Here is a 14,281-nt window from a genome sequence, read left to right on the forward strand (position 1 = left end):
TAAAAATACAAAATTAGCTGGGTGTGGTGGCGCATGCCTGTAGTTCCAGCTACTCGGGAGGCTGAGGCAGGAGAATTGCTTGAACCCAGGAGGCAGAGGTTGCAGTGAGCCAAGATGGCGCCATTGCACTCCAGCCTGGGCAACAAGACTGAAACTCCATGTCAAAGGGAAAAAAAAAAAACCCCACCTAAGAGTGAACACACAGCAGAAAAAGCAAAACACCAGGTGGGGAAAAGAACAGAACAGGAAAGTCGATGTATCTGGAAGGTATCTCTCCTGAACTCACAAGAACGAAACCCAGCTCCTCCCAACACTCCCTTCTGAGCAGCCAAAATGGGCCTAATCAGCATCATCTCCACTGAAGGCAACTTCAGGCCCTTCCTCAATGCCTACTGATGCTGACTCCTGGATGGTTTCTGTGCACGTGTTTAAAAACTAACACGGGCTGGGCGCGGTGGTTCACGCCTGTAATCCCAGCACTTTGGGAGGCCAAGGCAGGTGGAACACCTGAGGTCAGGAGTTTGAGACCAGCCTGGCCAACATGGCCAACACGGCGAAACCCGTTTCTACTAAAAATACAAAAAAATTAGCCGGGTGTGATGGCGGACTCCTGTAATCCCAGCTACTCAGTAGGCTGAGGCAGGAGAATCGCTTGAACCTGGGAGTTGGAGGTTGCAGTGAGATCGCACTATTGCACTGCAGCCTGGGCAACAGAGCAAGACTCCATCTCAAAAAAAAACAAAGAAACAAACAACACATTTGAGATACTCTGTGTCCAAAATAATGGAAGGGATAGGGATGTGACCTATGACAGCAAGGAAAAGGCTGAAAACCAGTCAAAGCAGGTAAGACTTACAGGCAGAGTCCCCAGACTTTCTGCCAGACGAGTGCAGCAACTGACCAGTGCCCATAAGGGCGACCCCGGAGCCATCTAGGAAAGAAAAGTTCTCCCTCTCCCTATCATGCCACTGTTCCAGGGACCATTCCTGAACTCGGGCAGGCAGGGTTAAGCATCTCTGGGCCAACTCTGCGGATGCTCTGTGGCCCATCTGGCTCAGCCCAATACCCCAAGTCAGCCCATGAGGCTTCTGCCTGGAACCCAGCCTGGCATCTCAGCACTGCCAGCACACGGGGCCCACTCTGCTCTTACGCCCCCTGAACCAAGTTCAAGGACCTTGAAAACAACCCCAACCCAGGGGTAACATGTTGCCACTTCTCACACTTATTCTGCTTGGACTATACAGTGAATTTTTTTTAATGGCAATGTAATTCCTATACAATTCACCCTTTTAAAGTGTACAAGTCAGTACACAGTGAATTTTTAAATGAAGATACAGTTCCCATACAACTCAGCCCTTTTTTTTGTTTTGAGACAGAGTCTCGCTCTGTCGCCCAGACTGGAGTGCAGTGGCATGATCTAAGCTTACTGCAACCTCTGCCTCCCGGATTCAAGCGATTCTCATGCTTTAGCCTCCCGAGTAGCTGGGACTACAAGCGTGTACCACCATGCCCGGCTAATTTTTATATTTTTAGTAGAGACAGGGTTTCGCCATGTTGGCCAGGCTGGTATCAAACTCCTGACCTCAGCTGATCCACCCGCCTCAGCCTCCCAACGAGCTGGGTTTATAGGCATGAGCCACTGCGCCTGGCCACAATTCAGCCTTTTTAAAGTGTATAATTCATGGTTTTTAGTACATTCACATATTTTGCAATCATAAACTCTATCTAGTTCCAGAATATTGTCATCATCCCAAACAGAAACCCCTTGCCCATTAAGCAGACACTCCCCATCCCCCTTCATCCCAGCTGCTGGCAACCACTAATCTACTTTCTGTCTCTATGGATTTGCCAACTCTGGACATTTCGTATAAATGATGCCTTTCAAGGTTTGCATCACGTATTTTTAAAATGTGGCTTGGAATGTCTTGCTCACTTGGAGCCAGGTGCCATGCTAAATGCTTTATACGTTTCTACTCATTTAACCCTAATAACCACCCCATGAGGTAGATAGTGTTGTTATCCCTATTTCACACATGAGGAAACCGTAGCACTGAGCAGTTAGGCAAATGGGACACAGTCATAGCAGCACTGGGCAGGTACGCTTTAAAGCCTACACTCCATGTGTAAGCTGGACCTCTCTTTAAGGGAGTAGGCACTTGGTGGCTTGCCAACATGCTCATCAAGTTTATTCTTTTATTCTTTTGTGTTTTGTGTGTGTGTGTGTGTGTTTTTAAGACAGGGTCTCATTCAGTCACTCAGGCTGAAGTGCAGTGGTGCGATCTTGGCTCATTGCAACCTCTGCCTCCCAGGCTCAAGCAATCCTCCCACCTCAGCCTCCTGAGTAGCTGGGACTACAGGAGCATGCCACCACGCCTGGCTAATTTTTGTATTTTTTGTAGAGATGGGGCTCTTGTTATGTTACCCAGGCTGGTCTCGAACTCCTGAGCTCAAGTAATCTGGCCACCTCAGCCTCCCAAAGTGCTGAGATTACAGGCATGAGCCACTGCGCCCGGCCCCCTCATCGTGCTTATTCTTGACCACTTCTCACATTCCTATTACCTGCGTGATCCCTGAAGGTATCTGTGTTCATGCCTTCTGCTCTGGTTATAGAGATAAACCTGAGTTCAAATCCAATTCAGCTAAGCGTTATCTTAAGTTCCTAAACCTCTCTGGGCCCCATATTTTTCATCTGAGAAGTGGGTTACCAACCAGTTACCTGTAAGACTCTATGTAAAAGGGCCACTCTGGACATCAGGAGGTGATATGGGTCACAGTGTCAACAGGTCAGGGTAATGTGGCGAGGCAGAGGGCCTGGCGTATAGGTGTTCCAGAAATGAAGCTCCTGTTAAGATTATTACCCATCCACATCACTGACAGTCTTCTCCTTGCTGCTCAAAAGAACAGCTTCCCATTTCTGGAGGCACATACAGGCAGCATACCTGTCCTCAGAGGATTTTTTGGAACTAGTAAAATACACAGCAGACTAAAAAGCCCTCTCTAATTAGAACAAAGATAATTTGTTAACCGCCCTTTAAACTCCTGGGAGCCTAAAGCCAGCCTCTACTTGCTACTTGCTAGAGCCTGGAAGGATTTCTCAGATTATGCAGAGCTGCTTCTGCATGCTTTCTGAGGTCTGCCAGGGTTTCTCAGCCACATCCCACTACTGAGGACCAGGACCAAGAATAAAGTGGCTCTCAGCAGGCCTACCCAAAATGCCACTCCGGGGCTCAAGAAGAGCCAACTGGTGCCTAACTGAGGCACTTGCTTTGTGTTTGTCATTTTGACGCAGCAGCTCTGAGACTACCAGGATCCCGGAGAAGACCGCCAATGCAAAAATCGTGTTATCTTATTTTGGACAAAAGATCCAGAAAACTGTTGGCCGGGCACGGTGGCTCACACCTGTAATCCCAGCACTTTGGGAGGCCGAGGCAGGTGGATCATGAGGTCATGAGACAGAGACCATCCTGGCTAACATGGTGAAACTCTGTCTGTACTAAAAATACAAAAAGTTAGCCGGTGTGGTGGCGGGCGCCTGTAGTCCCAGCTACTCAGGAGGTTGAGGCAGGAGAATGGCGTGAACCCGGGAGGTGGAGCTTGCAGTAAGCCGAGATCGCACCACTGCACTCTAGTCTGGGCGACATAGCGAGACTGTGTCCAAAAAAAAAAAAAATCCAGAAAACTGGGCCCTTATCTTGAAACCAAAGCTGCTTCTGGTTTCGCTTATTTAATTTAAACAATAAGCTGGGCGTGGTGGCTCACGCCTGTAATCCCAGAACTTTGGGAGGCTGAGGCGGGCGGATCACGAGGTCAGGAGTTAGAGACCAGCCTGGCCAACACAGTGAAACCCCGTCTCTACTAAAAATACAAAAATTAGCCGGGCATGGTGGCGCATGCCTGTAGTCCCAGCTACTCGGGAGGCTGAGGCAGGAGAATTGCTTGAACCCAGGAGGTGAAGGTTGCGGTGAGCCGAGATCAGGCCATTGCACTCCAACCTGAGCAACAGAGCTAGACTCTGTCTCAAAAAAATTAATTAATTAATTAATAATAATTTAAACCATAAAAGATAGCTGGGTAGCAGTCTCATCTGGGTTGAATCCTGGCTCTATGTCTTCTGAGCTATATGACCAGGGCCCCCTCATCTGAAAGCCAGTGATAATATCTAGCCTACAAAATTGTCGAGGCAATTTAAAGCAATATATGTGAAATGCCTGGCACACAGGAAGCACTCAGGAGATGGTAGCTGGTAGTAAGGCTGCAGATCTCAGCCTGGTCCCCTCAAAACACCTTTGTGATTGTCAGGCATCATATGGATGACCAAACAGGTTCGGGGAACTCATTTTCCCATGGTCCCTAAGTGGTCGAAGTGGGGTACCTCCAGGTGCAAGGGCATATGCCTAGGGCTTAAAGGCAGTGACTGCACAGTCAGACAAGCCTTGCATCAAATCATAATTCTGGCAATCGCTGTGTGACCTAAGGCAAGTTACTTCACCTCTCTGTGCCTCTGTTTCCTCATCTATAAAACAGATGTACTGGTTCTGTCTCCTCTACCACCTCTTAAATCAACAATTGTAACGTGCAAATCTAAGACCCAATCATTTCTATTCCCCACCTTCTCAACGGGCACACCATGTTGAAGACTTTCAGAAGACAGCTTTGAAGGGAGTATCATTTTTCTCACTTTTTTTGTGCTTCTACTTTCAAGATTTCCATGTCATTAGATGCAAGTCAATCAAATGATCATACATTTTCCTACAAATGCATTGTAAACAAAATGAAAATTTTATCCCAAAGGGAAAATGAAAAAGAAAATTCAACAACTCTTTACCCCTATAACTTCCTTTATTTTTCTCCATAGCACTGACAATATATATAGATTTCAATGTTGGGCTTGTTTTCTGCCCAGACCAGGATGTAAGCTCCATGAAGACAGTCTCAGTTTTGTTCACTACCGCATCATCAGTTCCTAGAACAGAGCCTGACACCTCTGTAGAATGTTAAATGGCTCTTCGTGAATCAACTCCAGGTGGGTTGCCAACATGAAAAACATTTCTGCATCTTTTGCAAAAGTGGCTTGGGTAGTACCATCCACTGTTTTCCAGTGTTCCTTTATGTGACATAAATCTTACTAGAACTCAGTACTAGGACAAAGTGTGTGTGTGTGTGTGTGTGTGTTTCCTGAGCTCACATATTTTCCACCAGCTGGGTTCGCTTCTATTGTCAGGAAGCTTGGAGCATAATTCACGTTCAATTACAGTGTTTCCCTTAATCCCTTTTTCTGATGGGGACATAGGATATAAATAAGTGTAAGAAGATTCTGTTGGTACATGTTTAAGACCCTATTTTTAACCACAGACTGCATCTATTCTAATAAGATGCTTCTCAAACTTCAGTGTGCCAGAGAATCACCCGCGGATCTAGTTGAAATGCAGAATCAGACTCAGTAGGTCGGGGGCGGGGCGTGAGATGCTGCAGTTCTTACAAGCTCCCAGGTGATGCCTATGCGGCTGGGCCCTGGACCACATTTTGAGTAGCGGAGGGTCTAAGAAACGTGCTTCCTTGATTCAGCGGGATTTCTCTCTCCTGCTCCTTGGCAAAACATGACCAAAGTCTCAAAAACTGAAGCGGACGGCAGAAGCACCTAGAGAGCTGGTTAGACCTACGCCTCGCTGACCCCCCCTTTCCCACAGCCCATGCCCGCTGTGATCCCGACATAAGGGTCTAGGAATCCACCTAGGAAGTTCCCCAGGTGCTTCTGCTGTCGGTTGCCTCGCAGCAAATTTCGAAAATGACTGCTCTCTTCAAGGTTTTCTCAAAGATAAACTCTTGGAGACAGCTGTTGTCACCAGTGGTGACACCTGCTCGTTCAGGATTTTAGGGGGCCCATCCCGCTGTTTCCAGCCCAGCGTCAGGAGGGGTCCCACCCCTCCTCTCCGGCTACTCCGACCGCGGCGGAGTCAACCCCCACGGGCCCGGGGCTCGGACCCCCGCCGCTCCGCCTCGCACAGCCGGGCCGGCCGGTGGCAGCCACCGCAGGCCCGCGAGGCGGGGACCGTGCCGCTCATGCGCAGAGCGACCCCTGGGCCCACAGGGCGGGGTCCCCGCGCGCCCCCCGCCCGCCTTACCTCGCTGGACCAGGGTGGCCAAGGAGAAAGCGAGGCAGACAAGGAACGCCGAGCGCCAGGCCACCATGGCTGGGAGCAGGCGGAGGGCCCCGGAGGAGCACAGTTAGCTCGAGAGCGCCCGAAGGGGAGGCCGAGGAGGAGCGGGAGCAGGAGCCCCGCCGCCTCTGCAGGGTCCCGCCCAAAGCCGGCGCGCGCGCGCGCGGCGCGGCCCCGGGAGGGTGGAGGTCGGGCGCGCTAGAGAGCCGGCGCCTGATGGCGCCTGGGCTGAGGTTAGGCCTGGGGGGGCGGGGCGGGGCTGCAGTATCGGGGGCGGGGCCGCGTTCTGGAGGCGGGGCTCCGGGCGAGGGGCGTGGCCTGCGGGCACCCGGTGGGTGGGGACGTCTGGGTTGGGTTGGGTTGGGTTGGGCTGGGTCCAGCGGCAGCGTGCGGTCCGCAGACCCTGTCCCACCTCGGTCCTCGAGACCGAAGTCTCGGAGGTGGCCCCGCAGACCTGGAGCAGTGAGTCGCCAGTGCCGGGGAGCGGGAGGCGGCAGCGCCGGTGGGCGCCGATTTCCTCCCGGGTGACCTTGAGAAGGGCTCTTCCCCTTCTGGCCTTGGTGTTCTCTCGGTGAAGGGTTGTTCCCTTGGGGCCCCTCCAGACACCGTCCAGCACGGAGCCCCGCACTCTGTCCCCACCCGCTGTTCCCTGCAGGAGTGAAACCCTGGCCGGAGACTGAAGGAAAGGACCGTTTTCGTGACTGGCTGCGGTCGACAAGCAGTGACACGTCTCGAGAAAACGAGGCCGGGGGCGCCCGGGTGGGCGAGAGGGGAGGATGGGGGGCGTCCCGGAGCCGAAGCGCCGCGGGCTCGGGAGACTGGGGGTAGGGACTGGGTCAGCTCTCCCGAGGCTTTGATGAATGCTCTGAAAGTGCAAGTTCATATCTGCAGAGTCGATCTCAAAAACGTGCTTAATGACCGACAAACGCGCTGCAGTCCTTTCCCATGAACCCCCGCAAACGGAGTCCGTCTCCCAGACCTGAAGAAATCAGATTCCGATACTGTGCCGACCAGCAAAATGCCCGCTGCAGCAGTTGATGGGAACGCTCCCTAGAAGAGCCCCAGCTGCAACCGGCTCTCGACAAAGACAGAGGAAGCGCTACTGCTCTCCGGAGTGGCAGCGTGAGCCTGTCCCTGCCATTATGCGGCGCCGGCTGCCCAGGGCCACATCCTCCTTAGAGGGCGGCTACTACCACCTCCCCTCAATATCCATTCGGCAGCTTTCCTGTGCCCCCAACCCAGCCCTCGCTGCCATAGGCACACCCCTCAGTGGCTCCCACCACCCCTAAGGAACAGTGGGGTGTGGGGTCTCCCTGAGATGGAGCCGAAATCTCCCGTGTGGCTTACATCCATTGCCCTGAATCTTAGGGCTGCAGAAACAAAACAGCATATGAGGAGTGGATCTTCCCAGGTTCAGGGCATTAATTACTCTATGAATGGAACATTATTCCATTCTAGCTGTAGAATTAACAGAAATAGCCGGTAGTTATTGAACACACACTATACACATGGCATTTTCCAGGCATTTTACCCTTAATTTTTATTCCTCACAATGCCTTATGTATCATCACCTATTATCGAGGGAGAAGCAGCAAAATGGAGGTTCCTTGAGGTTGGGGAGTTAGCCAGGTCTAGTCTCGTGTCAAAGGCGGAGGGTACCACTAGGAACCCCAGCTGGTGAATGGCTAAGAATGTGTGCTGTAGAGCCAGACTGGGTGCAAATCCTGGCTAAACCCAACAAGGTTGTGCTAAGGATTAAATGAGATGGTAAAAAATGGACAGCCTGCACACAGTGACAGAGGGCAGGGACCATTACTGGTTAATCTAGTAAGGGCTAAGGAAATAGTGGCCACTGTGAGGTCAGGAGGTTACTGTCTATTCCAGGCTGTGGACATGCCCCCACCTTTGCTACTAAGTGCCCTGAGCCATTCCATAGGCCCTGGTGGTACCATCTGTACCAGGAGGGCACTAGACTTTCTGGTCTTTAGGAGTATTCCAGGATCTGATGGGTAAACCCTGATACATACACACTCATCTACACTGAGGAGGTGAGAAGCTGTAACCTCTAAGTTTGAGGCCATGTCAATCAATATGCAGTGGACAGTCACACTCAACCGGAGCTCTAGCTGCTAAAGGTGCTACAATGCCATATGCAATAAGACTATCTTCTAGCTCAAGAGTAGTTCTCAAACTACACCCCATGGGCTAAATCCTACTGCCACTTGTTTGTTCAGCCTTCCAGCTAAAAGTAGTGGTTGCATTTTTAAATGGTCGAAAAAAATCAAAAGAATGTTATGACATGAGAAAGTGATACAAAATTCAAATTTCAGGGTTCATGAAGTTTATGAGAACACAGCCATGCCCATTGATTTCTGTATTCCCTGTGGTGGCTTTTGTGCTGCCACAGTGGAGTTGAACAGTTGTGATAGAGACCATGGGGCACACAAAGCCTAAAATATTTACTGTCTAACCCTTATAGAAAAAGTTTACTGACCTCCGTTCTAGCAGATTGAACCATGGCAAAGATGAACATTAGCAGGTGATGATACGGGACCTTAAGATTGTGCTCCTCTAAAGCGCAAAATGAACATAGATGACCTGCTCTGACACAGGAATAAGAACCAAAAGAAAAGAACAAAGTTTATCATTGTGGCCAAAAGATACTCACAAATAGTTCCTTAATCAAAATATTGCAAATGTCCGAGATGGATTATCCTACCAGATACCTCTCCCTTTGTAAAATAACTTATCTTGGTCCTGGTTTGTCTCTCAGTCTCTTGTAAGTTAGGTTAATGTGAGTTAGAGAGGGCTGATTTGCCTGCCAGACTGAAGACCTGCTGGGAACTTAGTGAGCCTGTCAGTCAGGTACTGCTATCCTGCTGAATTGCAATTGAACATGCAGTTGATTTACATATACATACAGGAAATTGTACACTTAAAAACTATGATCTGGGAGCACCTCCCCAACTTAGTTTGGAAGTGTATTTCCCAGGAGAAAAAAAAATTATGATTAAAAAAAATTTTTTCAAAGCCATTTTCTGTGCTCCCCGCCCCCGCACTTCGTATATACTCGCCACTGCCAATGCACATGGGTTCGGGGACCCACTCTTGCCCAAGCCTGCCTCATCTACACACCACTCCCTTGTTCCCACCCTCTTGCTACACCTAGTTCCTCCCTGAACTTCTCATACCCTGAAAACTGCCACCAATTGGAAAACCATTTGGCCTGACAAGATTCTCTCCTAAAAGTGTCCACCTTTCCCCAGCCGTGGCCAGTGTGGTGTGGATAAACAGCCACAGGGTGGCCTGGGAGAACAGGAGAGGCACACATATAGGGCTGGGTGGGTTTACACCAATCTCAGGTAAATAGGATTATGTGGGCCAGCTAGGTATCCATGGGTCATGGGTTTACATACAGGAAATTGGACACTTAAAAACCATGATCTGGGAGCACCTCCCCAACTTAGTTTGGAAGTGTATTTCCCAGGAGAAAAAAAATATTTTTATTAAAAAAATTTTTTTCAAAGCCATTATCCGTGCTCCCCGCCCCCACACATCGTATATACTTTGGGGACAAAGACTATACTTTCAGGAATTGTTTCTGTAGTACATTACTACAGAATGTTCTCTGAATGTGTAGAGCACAGAAAAATACAAAATAATAATAAATTCCAAATCAGCTATCTGAGTCCCTGGGTGGCCTCCCTCACCCATGATCAAAATCAGCTGTGGAAGGGCCTTGCCACCACCCCCACCACTGCTGAAGATGCCCATCAGGAGAGCATTACCGTCCATGCTGACAGCACCCCTTCCTGAATACCCACCCCGCCACTGATCCTTAGGGACCAGAGCCGAGAGGGAGTACGCATGGGAATGAGGGCAGGGACAAAGGCTTTGCCCCAACTCAAGGTCACTCTCTGTGCCCTGGGACCCAAAGCAGCTCCGCTGGTGCTCAGGGCTTCCTCTACCCTCCCACAGCCTTGGACCTTAATCCCTCTAACCAAACCTGTTGGAGGGCCCTGGCTGGGTACAAAGGGACAGCACACCCTCCCTTCCCACCTCACTCCCCACCGTGCAGGGCAATTAAGAGACAAAGACTCACTTGCATCTCAATGGGCCTGCAAACAGCCCTGGCTGGCTGGGGGGAGGGGCGCACCGGGCTCTACAGCAATTTTCCCAAATGCCTGACTTCACAGTCAAGTTTCACCAGTCCCAGGAGAAATACAAAAAAATGAGGTTGTCGTGGCAAGTTTCCCCCCATAAAGCTAGAGTATTGACCTTTATCTTGAAATCGTGAACTTGTTTCGGTATACAAAAGTCCTTTTATTTTATGAAAAGATGGTAGTGTTTTGTTTAATATGCTTACTTTGCATAATAAGAAGTTGGCAACCCTACCCGTCCCCAAACTGAAAAAAGAAAAAAAAAAGAAAAGGAATCTACTCATTGGTGAAGTTCACAAGTCTGGGAACCACTGGCTATCCCAACAATATTCAGCCCACCCAGGCCCAGATACATAGGAATTTTTGGAACACACCCCATATGTAAACAGAAGCCCTGAAAATGCATTCTAAAACAATGTTTCCTCTGATATTTTTTGAGTTGTAAGCACATTATCCATTAGTCTCCTCCGCCTCTCCACAGCCTTCTTATTCTCTCCTCTCTTGGATTTTACAGTATGGCAAGGACAGGCAGGGCTTTGAATGCCATGCTAATGAGCAAAGATTTGGGTCTGAAAACAGAGGAGGAGCCACTGAAGGCTTTTAAGCATGAAACAGCAGCGACAGGGAACTGGTCTACAGGAGTGCTACTGGCATCATGTAGGGAGAGAGGCGGGGGACTGTGGGGCTGGAGAGAGGAGTTTGGATTCCTGGTGTGGACGTGGTGGAGGTAGCAATTGCCATAGAAAAGAGGGGCTGGGTGTGTAGGCCTGGCCCAATTCTCAGGGCTGGGAAGAAAAGGAAGTCCGAGGGCGGAGACAGATGATAGGCAATTATTACTCTGTGTGATGTAGGTGGTTAAAGAGTTGAGCACACAGTGTGATGGGAACACGGAGGTGCAGCCCCTCTCCCAGTGCATGGTCAGCGTAGAGCTGACTCAAAGAAGTAATGGTTTGGCCTGCAGACGGCAGGGTGTTCTGAGAGAACCACTGAAATGAGAGGAAGTGCAACACGTAGAATCGAATTGGCTGGAACCAGGTCACACAGGACTTGCAGACCGGGTGAAGATTGGACTGTACTCAAAGGCAACCATGAACCCCCAGGAGTGATAAGTGGGGATGGGGTGGTGCTGCCGGGTGATAAGATCAGATTGACATTCCATGATTTCATTTATCCGTGGAGTCTCAGGACTCTTGTACAGAACCCAGAAAATGCTGCTCTAGGTGACAGCAGCCATTAGAGTGAAAAGCTGGGGAGAGTGGAGAAGAGACAGGGGTGGGGGAGGAGAGGGAGGAGGCAGTGCAGAAGTCCCGGGAATGCTTTGGCTTGGCTCAGGAGGAAGGGCGAGGTGGCATGGAGACTCTCCTGCTCTGCCTGCTTGTCCCAGAAACAGCCCAGTGTGGTGGGTCAGGAGCAGCGGCTTCACAGACAGCAGGGTCATCTTCCATTGCCGTGTTTCTGCAGAGCAGCACCCCCCTACCACCACCACCACCACCAATCACTCCTGTCTTACATGCAGCAGAGTTGCTCACTCCCAAAGGGGACCCTCTGTAATGTAATGCAACAAATTTCAATGAGATAGGACTCATCTCATCTTTTTTGATTCCTGTTAGGATTCCCATTGGTGGTTTGAGGAATTTTCTTAACACACCAACGACCACACGATAGTGATGATATTGGCAATTACGGCCATGGTGACTGTGATCCCAAAAGAAAAGAAGACGATGCCGAAGGCCGGTGGGTCACGACTTCGTTTCAAGGCTCATTATCATGGGAAGGTGTCCTCTTCCTTGGAAATCTAAATGCAGAACACCCAGCCATCTTCAGGAAGCCTGTGCGTGCCAAGTCAGGCAGGGCAAAACCTTATACCTGCATGTTTTCCTAATGTGAGAGACTGCTCTGTAAATTTCTTTCTAGTGCTCAGTCGAGTTAATATGGAATTTGCATAAGCATTTGGCAAGAAATAACGTATGTCTCTGGAATATTTCCGAGGCAGTATTTTCTCCTCCAAACCCTGACCTCTGTAGGAACAGGACTTAACATTTGCCTCCCAAATGCAGAGTAGGGCTGTATTTAACTTACCCAGTGAAGTCTCCCCTAAGCACTCAGGGGACTCAAACCACAGAAACCAACATTTGGTCTGTTTGAATTAAGTCTTTTCCTATAATTGAAGCAGCCCAAGAAACCTCCCAGAAAATGTTTCAGAACGCAAATGTGGAATGGGGCATCCAATTAACAGCAATAACATTTTGTTCAAAAATAACTTTTGCAGACATATTGCGATGTCCAAAACAGAACTGCCCATTGCCGGCCCCCAAACCGCTCTGCTCCTCCCACAAGTGTTCTCCTATCTTAGTAAATGGCACCACCAATCTCCCAGTTGCTAAGGCCCCAAACCTGGGAGGCAGAATTGCCCCCCTCCTCTGGTCTCACCCACTCCATTACCAAATCCTGAGAACTCTGTCTCCTAAAGTCTTGAATGTGTATACTCATCCCTGCCCTGAATAACTGCACAACAGCCTCCTCCAGCCCATTTTTTTACCCAGCAACCACAGGAAGCTTCTTAAAAAGTAAATCAGATCATGTTGTTCCCTTGCTTAAAACCCTCCAGTGTCATGTCCCAGGCCTTCCATCTCACTCACAGTAAATCCAAATTTCTGTTCATGGTCTACACAGCCCCACATGATCTGATCAGGCCCCTGCCTCCCTATTTAATTCCTCAACTCATTCCAGCTTCCCTTCTACACTGCCTCCCGCCCCCCAACCGTCACCTCCCTGACCCCACCATTCCACCTGTCTGGAATAACTTCCCTTCCTTCCTTCACCTGGCCGGCCCCATTTTATTCCTCATGCCATAAAAGAACATACGGTTCCCAGCCTAGGAAAGACTCAGGACCCATCCCTTCTACCCTCACAGACCCTATGCTGAGTCCACCTTAACACTGAGCTTTGAATCCAGACGTGAGTTCAACTTGCTTTGCAATTTGCTGTCTCCTCACACTGGTCCTGTTTCTCAACCCTAGCAGCATGACAGAATCTTTGAGGAAGGTTTTTTTTTTTTCATTTAAATTGAGGTAAAATTCATATAACATAAAATTAACCCTTTAAATGTGTACAATTTAGTGGCATTTACTACATTTGCAATATTGTGCAACTATCACCTCCATCTAGTTCTGGAACATTCCCATCACCCCAAAAGGAAATCCCAGACGCATTAAGCAGTCACTCCCCATTAGCCCTCCCCTAGCCCCGGGCAACCACTAATCTTTCTGTCTTTATGGATTTTGCCTATTGTGGACATTTTGTATAAATGGAACCATACACTATGTGGCCTTTTGTGTCTGGCTTCTTTCGCTGAGCGTAACGTTTTTGAGGCTCGTTCATGTTCTACCGTGTATCAGAATTTCATGTCTTTTATGGCTGAATACTATTCAATTGTATAACAATACCACATTTTGTTGATCCATTCATCAATAGACAGATATTTGGGTTGTTTCCAATTTGGGGCTATTGTGAGTAATGCTGCTGTGAACATGGATGTACATACAAGCTTTTTGGTGGACATGTGTTTTTATTTCTCTTGGGTATACACATGAATTGCTGGGTATCAGGCAAGCTTTGAAAACTGCGTTTGCCAGAGCTCTACTCTCCAAGTTTTCAATGTACTTGGCCTGGGGTAGGATAAGGCATTCCTATCCATCTAAAAGCTGAGACTGTGGCTGGGCAAACTAAGGCCAGTGGGCCAAGTCCCACCCACTGCCTGTTTTCATGTGACCCCTAAACAAAGAATGGTTGAGAAAAATAAAAACGATGAATATTTTGTGACACATGAAAATGATGTGATATTTACTTTTTAGTATTTAAGTTGAGAGGCCAAAGTGGGAGGATCACTTGAGCCCAAGAATTCCACACCAGCCTAGGCAACATAGCAAGATCTCATCTCTACAAAAAATAAAAAGTTAGCCA

The 14,281-nt window shown here is 49.1% G+C and overlaps 1 protein-coding gene and 1 pseudogene across 6 annotated transcripts in view; one reads left to right on the top strand and one right to left on the bottom strand.

Annotated features, from left to right (window-relative positions):
- The window catches only part of CD99L2 (CD99 molecule like 2), a 130,779-nt gene extending 124,355 nt beyond the window's left edge, over positions 1 to 6,424 (bottom strand). For 3 of the 6 annotated variants that reach the window (XM_054472170.2, XM_054472168.2, XM_054472166.2), the window contains exon 1: positions 6,123 to 6,389. In XM_054472170.2, coding sequence (XP_054328145.1) covers positions 6,123 to 6,189 — 67 coding nt within the window. In that variant the 5' untranslated portion in view covers positions 6,190 to 6,389. Of the gene's footprint in view, positions 1 to 6,122 lie in introns of all 6 variants that reach the window. The other 3 variants (XM_054472169.2, XM_054472167.2, XM_054472171.2) reach the window with 2 other exon arrangements.
- A 3,310-nt stretch (positions 6,425 to 9,734) lies between these two features.
- Positions 9,735 to 9,848, top strand: LOC129025623 (small nucleolar RNA U3; annotated as a pseudogene).
- The last annotated feature ends 4,433 nt before the right edge of the window (positions 9,849 to 14,281 follow it).

Source organism: Pongo pygmaeus, chromosome X (genome assembly GCF_028885625.2).
Source record: "Pongo pygmaeus isolate AG05252 chromosome X, NHGRI_mPonPyg2-v2.0_pri, whole genome shotgun sequence".
In the NCBI taxonomy this organism is placed as follows: Eukaryota; Metazoa; Chordata; class Mammalia; order Primates; family Hominidae; genus Pongo; species Pongo pygmaeus.